Below are 13,902 nucleotides of genomic sequence, written 5' to 3'. Positions count from 1 at the left end.
CTTTTAGCCATTTTTTACAAACATTTCAAACATTCATCAAAAGCATGGGATTGACCAAATTCACTGCAGGGGCCTCTGACCTCCTTCTCCACGAGTGGAAATTTTCAAGGCTCTAGGACGAACCAGTGATTTTTTTGGTGATATTTAAAAACTGTTCCCATTGATGCTATGGGGAAAACCCTGAATTTAAGTGGAAATTCGGATTTGAATTCTGAATCTAATCCAATATTTGACATCACCAGAGCCCATAGAATCCCAATTAAATATTGTCAAATTTGGATCAGGTCGAATCAGAATATGAATTTTCTGAACACGTACAGACCTAGCATATATAAGCTGCTCAAGTTTTCTGTTTTGCACCCTATTTAACTGCTTTTGCTTCTGCTCAGGCTAACTTTATCCATGAAGATATTGAAAGTGCAATCAGTGACAGCAAAGGGGGGAAGCCAAAGCGAAGACTCGAAACACTCAGGTAAGACTCAAGCCTTGTTTGCAAATGGGCTACAGAACTGTTTGTAACTCTGAGTATTCCCTGGAAGCCAAAGTACATGAGTATTGTTGGGGATCTGTGATCGGATCTCCTGTTTTTTTATAAACCAGCTGGTTTTTAAAAACCAGCTATGGGAATGGTGCAGGGGGCTGAAGTGCATCGGGACTATGGTGGTGGGAAAGGGGAGGTAAGACAGGTGCCTCAGGCAGCAGATTTATTGGGGTGCCAACAAGGTGGCAAGATACCTCTTGGCATGAAACACAAGGAGAGAGGAGGAGGCTGCTGCCAAGCTTCCCTCATCCCGGCTTCTGCATTCCTTTCAAAGCTTGTGAGGGTTGGTTTTGAAAGGGGGCTGGCCCCTACCAGGGGTGTGGAGGAAGGCAGCATTTTGTACCTTGTCTCAGGCAACACTTACCTTGGCCCACCCCTAGACACGGAGGCCTTTAAATACCCCTGGGAAGGTGGTGGGAGGAGCTGCCCCAACAGCCTTCTCAGACCAGTGCTGGTCTCCAAGGGAGATGTTATACATTCCCTTGCCCTGGGCACCTCCCTTTTTAAAGATATGAGAGTTTCACTGAATTGTGTCTAGTTTCACCGTCAGCGGAAAGAGTTGCTTTTTGTTTGCACCGTTATATTTATGAGTTGGCTCTTGGTCCCTTTTCAATATTGGCTTCAAGCTCTTTAAAGAAACCAGACGTGTGTGTGTATATGTGTGTGTGTTGTAGGCTTCCATTCCCCACCCCTACACATTTAGCAATATCTAATCTTATTTCTACACATTTCCTTGGTTTCCTGGAGGGGAAAATACCATCTCTTGCTCAAAATAGGTATAGGAGAATGTATACATTTTTATTTTACATCAATTGCATGTTTTTTGTGTTTGTATGTGCATCTGTTTTATGAAGACTGTGATGCTGCTTCAGGATGGAAGTGCATAATATTCAGCACACTTGAAAGGCTGCTCTTCTGATACATACAGTATTTATAATTTATTGACAAGACGCGTTGCCTTTCATAGCTTCTACGTACTTCCCACAGAGAGCGAGCGAGCACTGACAATGTAGCTCAGATTTCAATGAACAGCATCTTTATTCTTGCTAATAAACCTGTTGGAAAAGAGATCATTGTTTTCTCAGCGATTCAGTTTTGGTTTGTTATGTCTGTTCCCTAGGATGATCTCCAAAGCTGACAGTGCTATTCCTCCCCCTCCAAAAGCACCAGCTCCTGTGCCCCCAGGTACCGTTACGCAGGTGGACGTCCGAAGCCGGGTAGCCGCCTGGTCTGCTTGGGCCACTGAGCAAGGAGATTGTGAGTGTTGCTGAAACTTTTGGATCACCTTGGAAATTGCAGGCTGGCAATGCATTGTGACAGGCCTGTCAGACACAAGGTTCAGGCTGGATGCAGCTGTCAGCTACATGTGGTGGTGTGCCTTTGTCTGTGATAAACCTCCTGGTAGGCTATGGACAGGGCTGTGTGCTTTCCACACACGGCGGTGTGCACACACGTGCATTCCTGCTCTCCTGCTTCCGATGTAAATTATGTTCATCGAGTAAATGTTTTTTTAGTCAGGAATGAGGCAAGAAGCAAATCTTTGTTGCTTCCCTGTTTCTTAGATTTCAGCTGGCAAAGGCCAAATACTTCCACTCTATTTTTGCATACACAAAAGCCTGGGACCTTGTGACTCTGTGTTTAAAATAAACAGATGTGAAACCTGAGATTCTCAGGAAGTTGAATTCTGTGCCATGTTGCTTACCACATGCTACACTCGTGCGAAATTTCATCATATACGCATGGCTAGATATGGGTGAATCGACTCTGTAGTTGGCCTTCTGTGAGTTCAGGTGCAGAGCTCCTTATGGGATGACTCTGTGCCCAATGCAAACTAGTTTTGCCAGTTCGGTGGTAGAACACATGATTTGTGTGTCAGTCATGTTTATTTATGGTCATAGACCAAAATTTAAAGCATATATAGTAATACACATATGATATAATAGTAATATATACAGAGATCCAATATTATCTCATCCTAATCAGCAATTTCCAGTTTACATAATCTGGTTTACCATCTGTTGTCTAGAATTCTTAGCTGCCTCACAAAACTTAGCAACTAATTGTTACTTCCTCCTTCTGATCTGAGAGCAAATAGTTGACGTAAAATACATCTGTATGTCCTGGGAAATCAGCCAGTAATGAGGAAATATAACGAGATTGAAAATCCCTATAGAAGAGGCAGCAGAGTAAAATATGAAAGATAGACTCCTGTTCTCCAGAGCCGCAAGGGCATAGTCTCTGCTCTTTAGGTATCCCTCTAAATTTACCTTCTAGTTCAGCTGAAGGTAGCACATTAAATCTGACCAGTGTGAACATCCTGCGGTACTTACAGTGAGGGAAATAAGTATTTGATCCCCTGCTGATTTTGTCCGTTTGCCCTCTGACACAGAAATGACCAGGCTATAATTGGAATGGTAGGTTTATTGTAGCTGTGAGAGGCAGAATAACAACAAACAAACCCTCAAAAGCCCAGTGCCCAAAAGTCAGCGATGGATTTGCATTGTAGTGAGGGAAATAAGTATTCGATCCCTTCACAAAAGATGTCTTAGTACTTGGTGGCAAGACCCTTGTTGGCAATCACAGAGGTCAGACATTTCTTGTAGTTGGCCACCAGGTTTGCACACAACCCAGGAGGGATGTTGTCCCACTCCTCTTTGCAGATCCTCTCCAAGTCAGAAAGGTTTCGAGGCTGATGTTTGGCAACCCGAACCTTCAGCTCCCTCCACAGATTTTCTATGGGATTAAGGTCTGGAGACTGGCTGGGCCACTCCAGGACTTCATGTGCTTCTTCTTGAGCCACTCCTTTGTTGCCTTGGCTGTGTGTTTTGGGTCATTGTCATGCTGGAATACCCATCCACGACCCATTCTCAATGCCCTGGCTGAGGGAAGGAGGTGCTCACCCAAGATCTGACGGTACATGGTCCCGTCCATCGTCCCTTCGATGCGGTGAAGGTGTCCTGTCCCCTTAGCAGAAAAACACCCCCAAAGCATAATGTGTCCACCTCCATGTTTGACGGTGGGGATGGTGTTCTTGGGCTCATAGGCAGCATTCCTCCTCCTCCACACACGGCGAGTTGAGTTGATGCCAAAGAGCTCGATTTTGGTCTCATCTGACCACAACACTTTCACCCAGTTCTCCTCTGGATCATTCAGATGTGCATTGGCAAACTGCAGATGGGCCTGTACATGTGCTGCCTTGAGCAGGGGGACCTTGCGGGCACTGCAAGATTTCAGTCCTTCACGGCGTAGTGTGTTACCAATTGTTTTCTTGGTGACTATGGTTCCAGCTGCCCTGAGATCATTGACAAGTTCCCCCCGTGTAGTTCTGGGCTGCTTTGTCACCGTTCTCATGATCATTGCAACTCCACGAGGTGAGATCTTGCATGGAGCCACAGACCGAGGGAGATTGACAGTTATTTTGTGTTTCTTCCATTTGCGAGTTATCGTGCCAACTGTAGTCACCTTCTCACCAAGCTGCTTGGCGATAGTCTTGTAGCCCAGTCCAGCCGTGTGCAGGTCTGCAACCTTGTCCCTGACATCCTTCAACAGCTCTTTGGTCTTGGGCATGGTGGTGAGTTTGGAAGCTGAGTGATTGCTTGCTTCTATGGACAGGTGTCTTTTATACAGGTACTGTAACAAGCTGGGATTAGGAGCACTCCCTTACAGAGGGTGTTCCTCATCTCAGCTCATTACCTGCATATAGTGAAAAGACACCTGGGAGCCTGAAATCTTGCTGGTTGATAGGGGATCGAATACTTATTTCCCTCACTACAATGCAAATCCATCGCTGACTTTTGGGCACTGGGCTTTTGAGGGTTTGTTTGTTGTTATTCTGTCTCTCACAGCTACAATAAACCTACCATTCCAATTATAGCCTGGTCATTTCTGTGTCAGAGGGCAAACGGACAAAATCAGCAGGGGATCAAATACTTATTTCCCTCACTGTAGTAATCATAATCTTGTCCAAGTAATTCGCAGGTTTAGTATTATACATTTGTAATCCCAGAAAAACTTCTTTGGAGATTAGAGATTGATCAGTCTGCATTTCCATGTCATAGATCCGCTGCTTTAGTATCAGTCTTGCATGAGAAAAACCCATTTCTAATAAAACGTCCGGACTAAAGCCATATAAACTTATTTGACGAGATCATGATTTGTGTAGTAGACCTCAGATTCAGTCCACATCCAAAGGATCACAGGCAGCAGCGTTCCATGTAATGGGGATTCCCAGATATTGTTGACTACAACTCCCTTCATCCCTAGCTGCAGTGGCCTTTGCCTGGGGATTATGGGAGTAGTAGTCCACATATCTGGGAATCTCTTTTACAGGGAACACAGATAGGCAAGTCCATCTGAAGATTTGGTGAGCCACTGCTGGTCAGAACTCACAGTTCTGGGTTTGCTATGCCACTGACTTGTGACCTGAAAGACCGTTCCATACAGTTAGACTGTTGGCTGAAGCATCATTCCTATGAGCCTTTATTTTTATTCCTTTTTTTAAAAAAAATCAATTATCCAACTTCTCAATAAAATTGAGAAAAGGAACCCACCTTTCTAAAGGGCATTTATAGCTCTCACCTAACATTCTTTAATTTTATTGACAATTCTAAGTCCACTTAATCTAGGCCACAGTGGTTAAGGAGGATACTTATTATGTGAAACGTTTTAAGTTTAAAGTGAAATTGATGTTTTGTGTGCTTTTTCTTTTATTAATAGTGCTAAATATTGTCTGTGATGGTGGTTTTTTAAAATAATATATTGCTTAAATTATTTTCTTTGTTTTAAATGAAAGAATCGTGTATGTTATTATTTTCTTAAAAATAATTCAAAGTGGCTTACAATAATCTCAGAAAACAAAATAAAGCAAAAACATCAGTAACTAAAAACAACAAACTAGCATCCTAATGGAATCTGTCCAACAGCAATAATAAACTGCAGACTAAAAACCAAGCAGACAGATGCCAAGAGATCATCAGCCTCCCTCAAAGGCTTTCCTAAATAGCCTTTCATGATGAGGCATTGAAAAGGACATAAAGATGGAGGCAGGCGATCTTTCCTGGGGAACGTGTTTGCATGTTGTGTGCAGAATGCATGATCCTCGACAGATCAAGAGGGATTCCTTCTGAGTCTGGTACTGTGAAGTCTGCGTACAAGGCAGTTGTTGAATGCTGCAAACTTGTAGCATCCTCTACTCCATTGGGAATTCACTTGATTTACTTCTTGTTGTAGATGAGAAACCTCGACAGTTCCATGAGCATGAAGAAACAGCTGAAATGATGGCAGCCAAGATTGACAGAGACGTTGTAAGTGGAAGGGGAATTGTGTGTGTGGTCCATGTTGCTCTGGCCTGATGAAGTGTTGGATGTTAGTGGTGAGCTCAGCATAGGGCTGCCTATCCACTGCCTAGTTACAGTGCTGTAAGGTAACCGGAAGGTAGTTAACAGGCACCAAGACCCCTTCAGACATGTGGGTGTTCTAGAAAATTCTGATAAACATAAAATTTGCATCTTTTTACTTAGAAAAGTTTGCTATACATGTTTTCCTGATGTCATACATAGATTGGAATCTGATTTGGCAAATATATTTAGGTGTTTTTTTTAAAAAAAAACTACACAAAACCTCCATATTACCTTTCTGTTTACATTCAATAAAACATATATGTATTCTCTCACACACACTTCCTAGGGATAATCACCTGAAAATCAGCTGAAAAACATTTAATTAGAGCTTTGAAAGTGCAAAGCTTGCCTCATATTGTATCCACATCCGTTCACTGTCACTAACGTATTTAATGAAACAATGAATTTTTAGAAATGGAAAATTTTCCATGGAAAATTAAAATATGGGGGGAAATTCCAGAATACTTTGTTTTTGAAAATTTTACCCTGGAAATGTCTGGCCCCATATCTCTAACCCCTTTACCCTTGGTTACTGAAGAGCCACTTCACATTTGTATTTGCTTCAACTAACACTGGGATTTCCAGTAATTAAGATGTAAAACGACACGCTTGTGTCCCTAATACTGCTGTGGTGCATGCTAGGGAATCAGGATTATTCTGAGGCTCCCTGGAGTATGTCCACTGCAGGATCAGGGATTCACATCCGCCTTCCACATTTTGTGTGTCTACTAATGTATGTGCAATTGAGACAATTGCTGCTTTAAAGAGTGAAGCAGTCCTAACTGGGAGCTAGTTAAGGAATACATCACATGGTTGCTTAGCAACCACAAGGCATTTGTCTTCCTTTCTCTCATATCCAGAAGATGTTTGGATTGAGGATTTTCGTCAAGACAAGAAAGAGTGGGATGGAGGAGACGTGGAGGGTGGTGTAGTACCATAGAATAGCAGAGAAGGTAGGGACAAGGTAATCGGGCCCACCCTGTAGACCCGGGTTGCACAACTTCAACAAGAACAGCCCTGCTGGATCAGGCACAAGGCCCATCTAGTCCAGCATCCTGTTTCACACAGTGGCCCACCAGATGCCACTGGGAAATGAACAGGCAAGAGGGCATGCCTTCTGTCTTGCTGTTACTCCTCTGCAACTGGCATTCAGAGACATCTTGCCTCTGAGGCTGGAGGTGGCATATAGCCCTCAGACTAGTAGCTGTTGATAGACCTCTCCTTCATTAATTTATCCAAAGCCCTCTTAAAGCTGTCCAGGTTGTTGGCTGTCACCATATCTTGTGGCAGAGAATTCCACAAGTTGATTAGGCATTGTGTGGAAACATACTTCCTTTTCTTAGTCCTAAATTTCTTGGCAGTCAGTTTCATGGGATGACCCCTGGTTCTAGGATTATGCAAGAGGGAGGAAAATTTCTCTCTGTCAACTTTCTTTGCAACATGCATGGTTTTATAGACCTCTGTCATGTTGATCATCCTGCGGATGTTGGACTACAGCTCCCATCATCCCTCACTATTGGCCACAGTGGCTGGGATGATGGGAATGGTAGTCCAACAACCACTGGAGGGTTAAAGTTGTGCAGCTCTGAAATAGATCATTGGTTTTTCCAACTTTTTAACTGAGGGAAAACTTTCTGTGCCCACTTGACACAAGGAATCTGCTGTGTATGATGCAGAGGATTCTGGGAAGTGTACAGACATTCAAGTAATGTGGAGGTGGCAGCCCATGAGATCTCGGCATTACAGTGCATGAACTGAGAATGTGCCTCAGTAACACGCCCCAGTTGTCTCTTAAGGTAGCATATTGCAGAGGAAGATCAGTAGTAGGTCAGCTGTCTCTCTGGGAAGTCTGCCTAACATTACTGATCTTATTGAGGAACCCCTGATAAGCTTCCAGGCATCTTGGGATTCCCAAGAACAATCAAATCAAATCTTTATTGTTACGGTCATTTGACCAAGCGGCGGCAGCGGGCCCGCCCGTGGAGGCCAGGCGCCTGTTGGAGGCCGGGGTGGGAGGGAAACGGGCGGCGGGACTTCCCTGGAGGAGGAACGGCGGCGGTGGGGCCCTTTTCGGCTGCCCGGTAAGAAGGGCCTGTGGCGGCGGTGAGGTCCAGCCGAAAATGGCCACGCACCTCTGTAAAATGCTCAGTGCGGGTGCGGGGGGGCAAGAGAGAGGGGGGGCAGGAGGGGAGGGCAAGAGAGAGTGGGGCAGGAGGGTGAGAGAGGGGGGTGGGAAGGAGAGTGAGAGAGAGTTGGGTGGGAGGGCAAGAGAGAGTGGGGCAGGAGGGAGAGGGAGGGGTAGGGGCAATAGAGAGTGGGGCAGGAGGGAGGGGTAGGGGTAGGGGGCAATAGAGTGGGGAAGGAGGGAGGGGGAGGAGAGGGGGGCAGGGGGGCGAGAGAGTGGGGAGGGAGGGAGGGAGAGGGAGAGTGGGTCAGGAGGGAGGGGGGAACAGCCAGCCCCAAAGAGCACACAGATGCTCTGTGCGGTCCGGCTAGTTGTGAATAATTGTGCTGTGTGCAGATCTGTATTTGTGTACGTTGTACTTTGAACATAATGCGCAAATTGGACCATGTATGTTTCAAGAAGAGAGAGGGGGATGGTCTCCACCCTAGCTTCTACTCTCCTGGATAGAGGAGAGCAGAACAACCTGGAGAGAGGAGAGTAGAAGTTATTGTGGAGACAGCCCTTGAATAAAACCTGGCCTTCGTGAAAAGAGTTCATCATAATCAAAATACTAGATGGAGGCTCTTCAAACAAGCAGAAGGCACTTCTTCAGTGTGTACCTGAATCTCTGAAGCCCTTTAAAGAGGCATCAAAAATGTTAAAATGTATGTTATATGTGGTGGGAAAAGGCAGCCAGTACTCAAACCCCTTCTTTTTAAGAGTTGACATTTAAACTGATGTTATCTCAGCCGTTTATCAACAGATCTGCACCAAATTTGAATGGGTGGTGTCTCATGCCACCTGGTTGATGTCTACAAATGGCCGGGCAGATTTAACAGATGGTTTTGATGTTATGGCCAATAGAAAGATTAGTGCCTATTTTCTATTTCCGAAATGGATGCACAACCAGAGAACCTCTGAGCAAGAGGGAGGTAGTGGCAGACTTGGGATAAGCCACAAGATATACCAATTTCACAAAAATCTGAAGAGAAAAACCTAAGGGGGGGAAAAAAAACCTCACAAAACTGCCCCAATATAACTTAATGGAGCAGAATTTTCATAGACTCAGAGGTCAGTTAACAGATAACCTGGTGGTCAGAGTTAATAGGACTCAGTGGCAAGGAGACGGGGAAAGAGTGCTTAAACAAAAAGAGTGGGGCATTTCTCAGCTCAAAGAATTCTCCCTGAAGACCGTCAACCTCTTCTGCTTCTAAGGGAGAAAAGTGTCAAATCTCTTTATATCTCTTATCAGCCATTTCACCGCTTTGTGTGCATCGGAGGGGGAAGGAATTTTACACATTTAGGCTCTTGGTGTGGGGAGTTGATCTCCCACACCAAAAAGTAACATGAAAGCAGCTGTGTATGTGTGTGAATCCTTTGGGGGAATGGAGGGGAAACTTTTGCAGTGCACAACTTCTCCTTACATGCACACCAGAGATGTACTACAACATTATGTTGTGAGTCCATACATGAATGGTTAGAATGTTGAAAGAACTCCTCATCTTAACCATACGAGCAATACTTTGCCAGTATAATATAGGTTAAGTGCACCCTGAAGAACTTCTTCAGTTGTTGCACAGAGCCTTTACCTACACACGGCTCTTTTTTGTTCCACATGCTGAGCACTAAAAATACTTCCTTCAAGTGCTTCTAACAGCTTATTTCACACCTCAAGGCAAGACCCCTGAGTGTCAACCAATAATAGTTTTAATTCTTGAGAATAGCACAACATTTGAAGTGTAAGTTGGCAAGGGAAGGGGGTGGAAAAAGCTCTTCCTAGCATCCCAGACAAATTTATGTTCCAACAAGATGTTTTTGGGGAGGCGTGAAGACTTCACAGAACGAATTAACGCTTGAGTGGCCCCAGGATTTAATCATCTCAAATTATACCTGGTAAGAGCTTGTAATGGTAATGATTTTTTTAAAAAACAGAGGAAAATACAGGCTGGAGCTCTATGGAAATGTCAGGCGTATTAATTTTAGCCTAAGTTGCTTCCTGTGGATGAATGTTCTGTTCATCTCCTGTACATTTTCGAAACCTGCCGAATGACTAACTGGGCTACAATTTGAGTGCAGCCCCTGATGCTTCTGAACTCTGTGGTGTTGTTTTCCCCCACAGCAAATTCTGAACCATATTTTGGATGATATTGAATATTTCGTCACCAAACTTCAGAAAGCGGCCGAAGCGTTTGCTGAGCTTTCAAAGAGGAAGAAAACCAAGAAGAATAAAAAGAAAGGACCTGGTGGTAAGGGAGTCTGTTCAGTTGGATGGGCTTCCTGCAACCCCCCCTAGCTGTTGTGGGGATTTGTTGTTCATTTATTGATTCAGTCATTCATGTGTTTATTTGAAATTTGTATATCCCACCTCTCTGTCACAAAGATTCTCAAGTCAGCTAACAAGAGCCTAAAAATTATCAGTGTAAAGTTAATAGACAATAGCAGTCAAGAAGTCCTCTTCAACAGCACATACCAAATTTCATAGGAGCATAGGAAGCTGCCATATATTGAGTCAGACCATTGGTCTATCTAGCTTAGTATTATCTACACTGACTAGTAGCAGCTCTCCAAGGCTTTAGGCAGGAGTTTTCCCCAGCCCTACCTGGAGGTGCTGCCAGGGATGAACCTGAGATCTTTTGCATGCAAAGCAGATGCTCTGCCATTGAGCTACAGCAAAGTATTGTCCACACTGATAGAGATGTGCATGAACCCAAGGTTCGGGCACTGATTCGGTACCACGAGGAGGCGAGAGGCGAGCAGAAGCTTTTAAGAAGTGGAGGCCAGCATGCACATGGCATCCGTGCATGTGTAGGGGCTATTTGTGTGCTGGCACCACATGCAGGTACTTCAGATGAGCACCACCCCAGCAAGAAGCTGCATGGGGCAGTGGAGAGCAGGTAAGGACCTGCTTTCTTCTTTTTTAAAAGTTCCTGCTCGCTGCTTGCCATTCCCCTCCCTGTGGTGGCGAACCGGTGCTCAAACCTCTGACTGGCAGTGGTTCTCCCAAGATTTCAGGCAGGAGTCTCTTCCATCCTTTCCTGGACATGCTAGGGAGTGAACCTGGGACCTTCTGCATGCTAGCAGATGCTCTGCCACTGAGCTATGACCCCATTCCCTAAGTGGAATATCTTACTGTAGACAGTGCTTGCATGTAGTCGCCCATCCAAATGCAAATCAAGTTGAACCTAGCTTAGTAAAGGGGACAGTTAGCCTTAGAATTGATAATGAAGACCTTGAAGTGGTGGATAGCTTCTGCCTTTTAGGGTTGACCATCAACAGTAAAGGATCCAACGGTCAAGAAATACGCCACAGACTAGCACTTGGTAGGGTTGCATTGAAGGCCTTGGAAAGGATATTTAGATGCTGTGACATGTCTATACCTACAAAGATTAGAATTGTTCAGACAATGGTTTTTCCCATGACACTCTCTGGATGCAAAAGCTGGACTTCAGAAAAACAAGATAGAAAAGGTATTGACACTTTTGAACTCTGGTGCTGGAGAAGACTTTTGAGGATACTATGGACAGCCAGGAAAACAAACCAATGGATCATAGAAGAAATCAATCCAGAATTTTCACTCGAGGCACAAATGACCAGGCTCATACTATCATACTTTGGACACATTGTGCGAAAACCCAGCTCCCTTGAGAAGTCCATAATGCTGGGAAAAGTTGAAGGGAAGAGGATAATAGAATGACCAGCAGCAAGATGGATGGACTCGTTTACAACAGGTGAATGCACCACTGAGAGACCTTAAAGGCCAAGTTGAAGACTTGGAGAGAATCTATCTATGTGGTCGCAAGAGTTGACACCAACTTGACGGCACTCAATCAATCAACCAACCAACCAACCATCTGCAAGACCAGCTCTTTCTCTCTCTCATTGAAAACTTTTTAAAAAGCAGTGGTGTTTCCTAGCCTCATGGATGGGTAAAGAAATTAAACTCCAGAAAGTAACACCACCACAGCCAAAAAGGCACTATCTCACCACCCACCTCACCTCATAGTCCAGGTGCATTCTGGGCAGGGCCGTTAAAGTTCTCAAGAGTTGGGCAGGTTCATGAGGAAGCAGGCAGCCCTTCTAAATCAGTGCTCCCCTTTTAAATCCTAAGTTTTTATATGATTTTATATTGTTCTTAGTAGTCTATATTAGCTGCCTTGGGGAGATTTTTTGTTGAAAGGTGGGCTTCCAGTGTTTTCATAAGTAAATTCATGTTTAGATGCCAGTTTGAATTTTGGTTGGTCATAATTAGTATCTGTCCAGCATGCTTCCCTGCCCAATGTTTTTTTGTTGTTGTTGTTACGTATTGAAACTTGGTGTCCCTTTGCCCCACTCACACATACACACACACCATCTGGAGCTGTATGTAATCCTTTCTTCCCCCTCATTCCACTATATTTGTGGACTGCCTTAGTGATCCATTTTGCTGTCTTTGTGAATGTCTCTAGGAGATCCCAAAAAGTAATTTTGTTTTATGTGTGTTTTCTTCACCCAGAGGGTGTCTTAACTCTCCGTGCAAAACCTCCACCTCCAGATGAATTTGTTGACTGTTTGCAAAAATTTAAGCATGGCTTCAACCTGCTGGTAAGTAGCTAAAAGTAGAAGGCTCGGAGGTTGCATTTCTCTTTTCCTATTGAAGCTCTTTTTGTAGCCTGATCATTTTATTTTACCTTCTGCTAAAAAGGCCTCTAATTACCCTTTGGCATGTGAGTTTTGCCTACCTTTTTCTAGATAAACTCCACCTCCTGCAGATTGTAGCTCTCTGCCTATCTGTGCTTGTTTAAGTGCATTATTGAGTTCACTTGATTGAGTATAGGATTGAAGTGTTTGCTTTAGGGAAAAGAACTGAGCCAAGGCCAGCCATTGAGTTGATAGCTCATTGGGGATTTCATGTATAGGTCTCTCAAAACCATCACTATTAACCAGATCACTGTTGCTTTCAGGGCTGTTCTATTATTACATATGGATTTTTTTCAAGATCAACATGACCATACAATCCTCCAGACCACGGATTCTCAACGTTGGGTCCCCAGGTGATATTGGACTTCAGCTCCCAGAATCCCCAACCAAAGGCCACTGGGGCTGGGGATTATGGGAGTTGAAGTCCAAAAACATCTGGGGACCCAATGTTGAGAAACGCTGCTGCAGACTATAGTGAGGGTTCAAGAACAAGCCACAGGCTCTCATGCACCCTTTCGCCCTCTCACACATCAATGCCCTCCTCCATTGCCAAGGTTCTCTGACCGTATTTTGACTGATTCAGATATTGCAGAAAACTATGCTTAGTGCTGATGTCCAAACCATGGACTGAAGTTGGCTTGTAAATGGTGGTTTGAAGGTTAGAGTAGTGATCGCGTATTGATTCAGGCATCTCAGCAAACTATGGTCAAAGCAGCCCAAAAATAAAGGAAGGAATTGGCGTGTAAGGCCAGAGGTTAGAGGGGACTGGAGGAAAGCCTACAAGCCCAAGTTGTGTTCCCAGTCATACAAACCATCTTTTGTGGGATTGCCCAAAGTGAGCCATTGCATAATGTGTCTAAATAAGAACTTCTCCAATAGATCTGATGTCCTGCCCTGCCCGGCAGGACGTAGGATCTCAGCAGAGACTTTCCTACCATCTTTTCAACTCATAACCAAGTATAGAGTCTGAGGACTTTTGCATGCAATGTTTGTTCCATATTACAAGAGCCCCCCCTCTCCTTTTTTCTCCTATAGGCTAAATTAAAGTCACACATCCAGAATCCGAGCGCACCTGAACTGATCCATTTTCTGTTTACACCATTAAATATGGTAAGTTGAAT

The 13,902-nt window shown here is 44.3% G+C and overlaps 1 protein-coding gene across 4 annotated transcripts in view; it reads left to right on the top strand.

Annotated features, from left to right (window-relative positions):
* The window catches only part of EPS8 (epidermal growth factor receptor pathway substrate 8), a 203,459-nt gene that overhangs the window by 147,829 nt on the left and 41,728 nt on the right, over window positions 1-13,902 (top strand). For all 4 annotated transcript variants that reach the window (XM_053257487.1, XM_053257482.1, XM_053257486.1 and 1 more), the window contains exons 7-12: window positions 390-472; window positions 1,662-1,798; window positions 5,771-5,844; window positions 10,224-10,350; window positions 12,597-12,685; window positions 13,817-13,891. In XM_053257487.1, the coding sequence (XP_053113462.1) occupies window positions 390-472; window positions 1,662-1,798; window positions 5,771-5,844; window positions 10,224-10,350; window positions 12,597-12,685; window positions 13,817-13,891 (585 nt within the window). The remainder of the gene's footprint in view (window positions 1-389; window positions 473-1,661; window positions 1,799-5,770; window positions 5,845-10,223; window positions 10,351-12,596; window positions 12,686-13,816; window positions 13,892-13,902) is intronic.

Source organism: Hemicordylus capensis, chromosome 5, assembly GCF_027244095.1.
Source record: "Hemicordylus capensis ecotype Gifberg chromosome 5, rHemCap1.1.pri, whole genome shotgun sequence".
NCBI classification, from domain to species: Eukaryota; Metazoa; Chordata; class Lepidosauria; order Squamata; family Cordylidae; genus Hemicordylus; species Hemicordylus capensis.
Note: the sequence above shows the minus strand (reverse complement) of the source record. Positions and strands in the feature narration are given on the sequence as shown.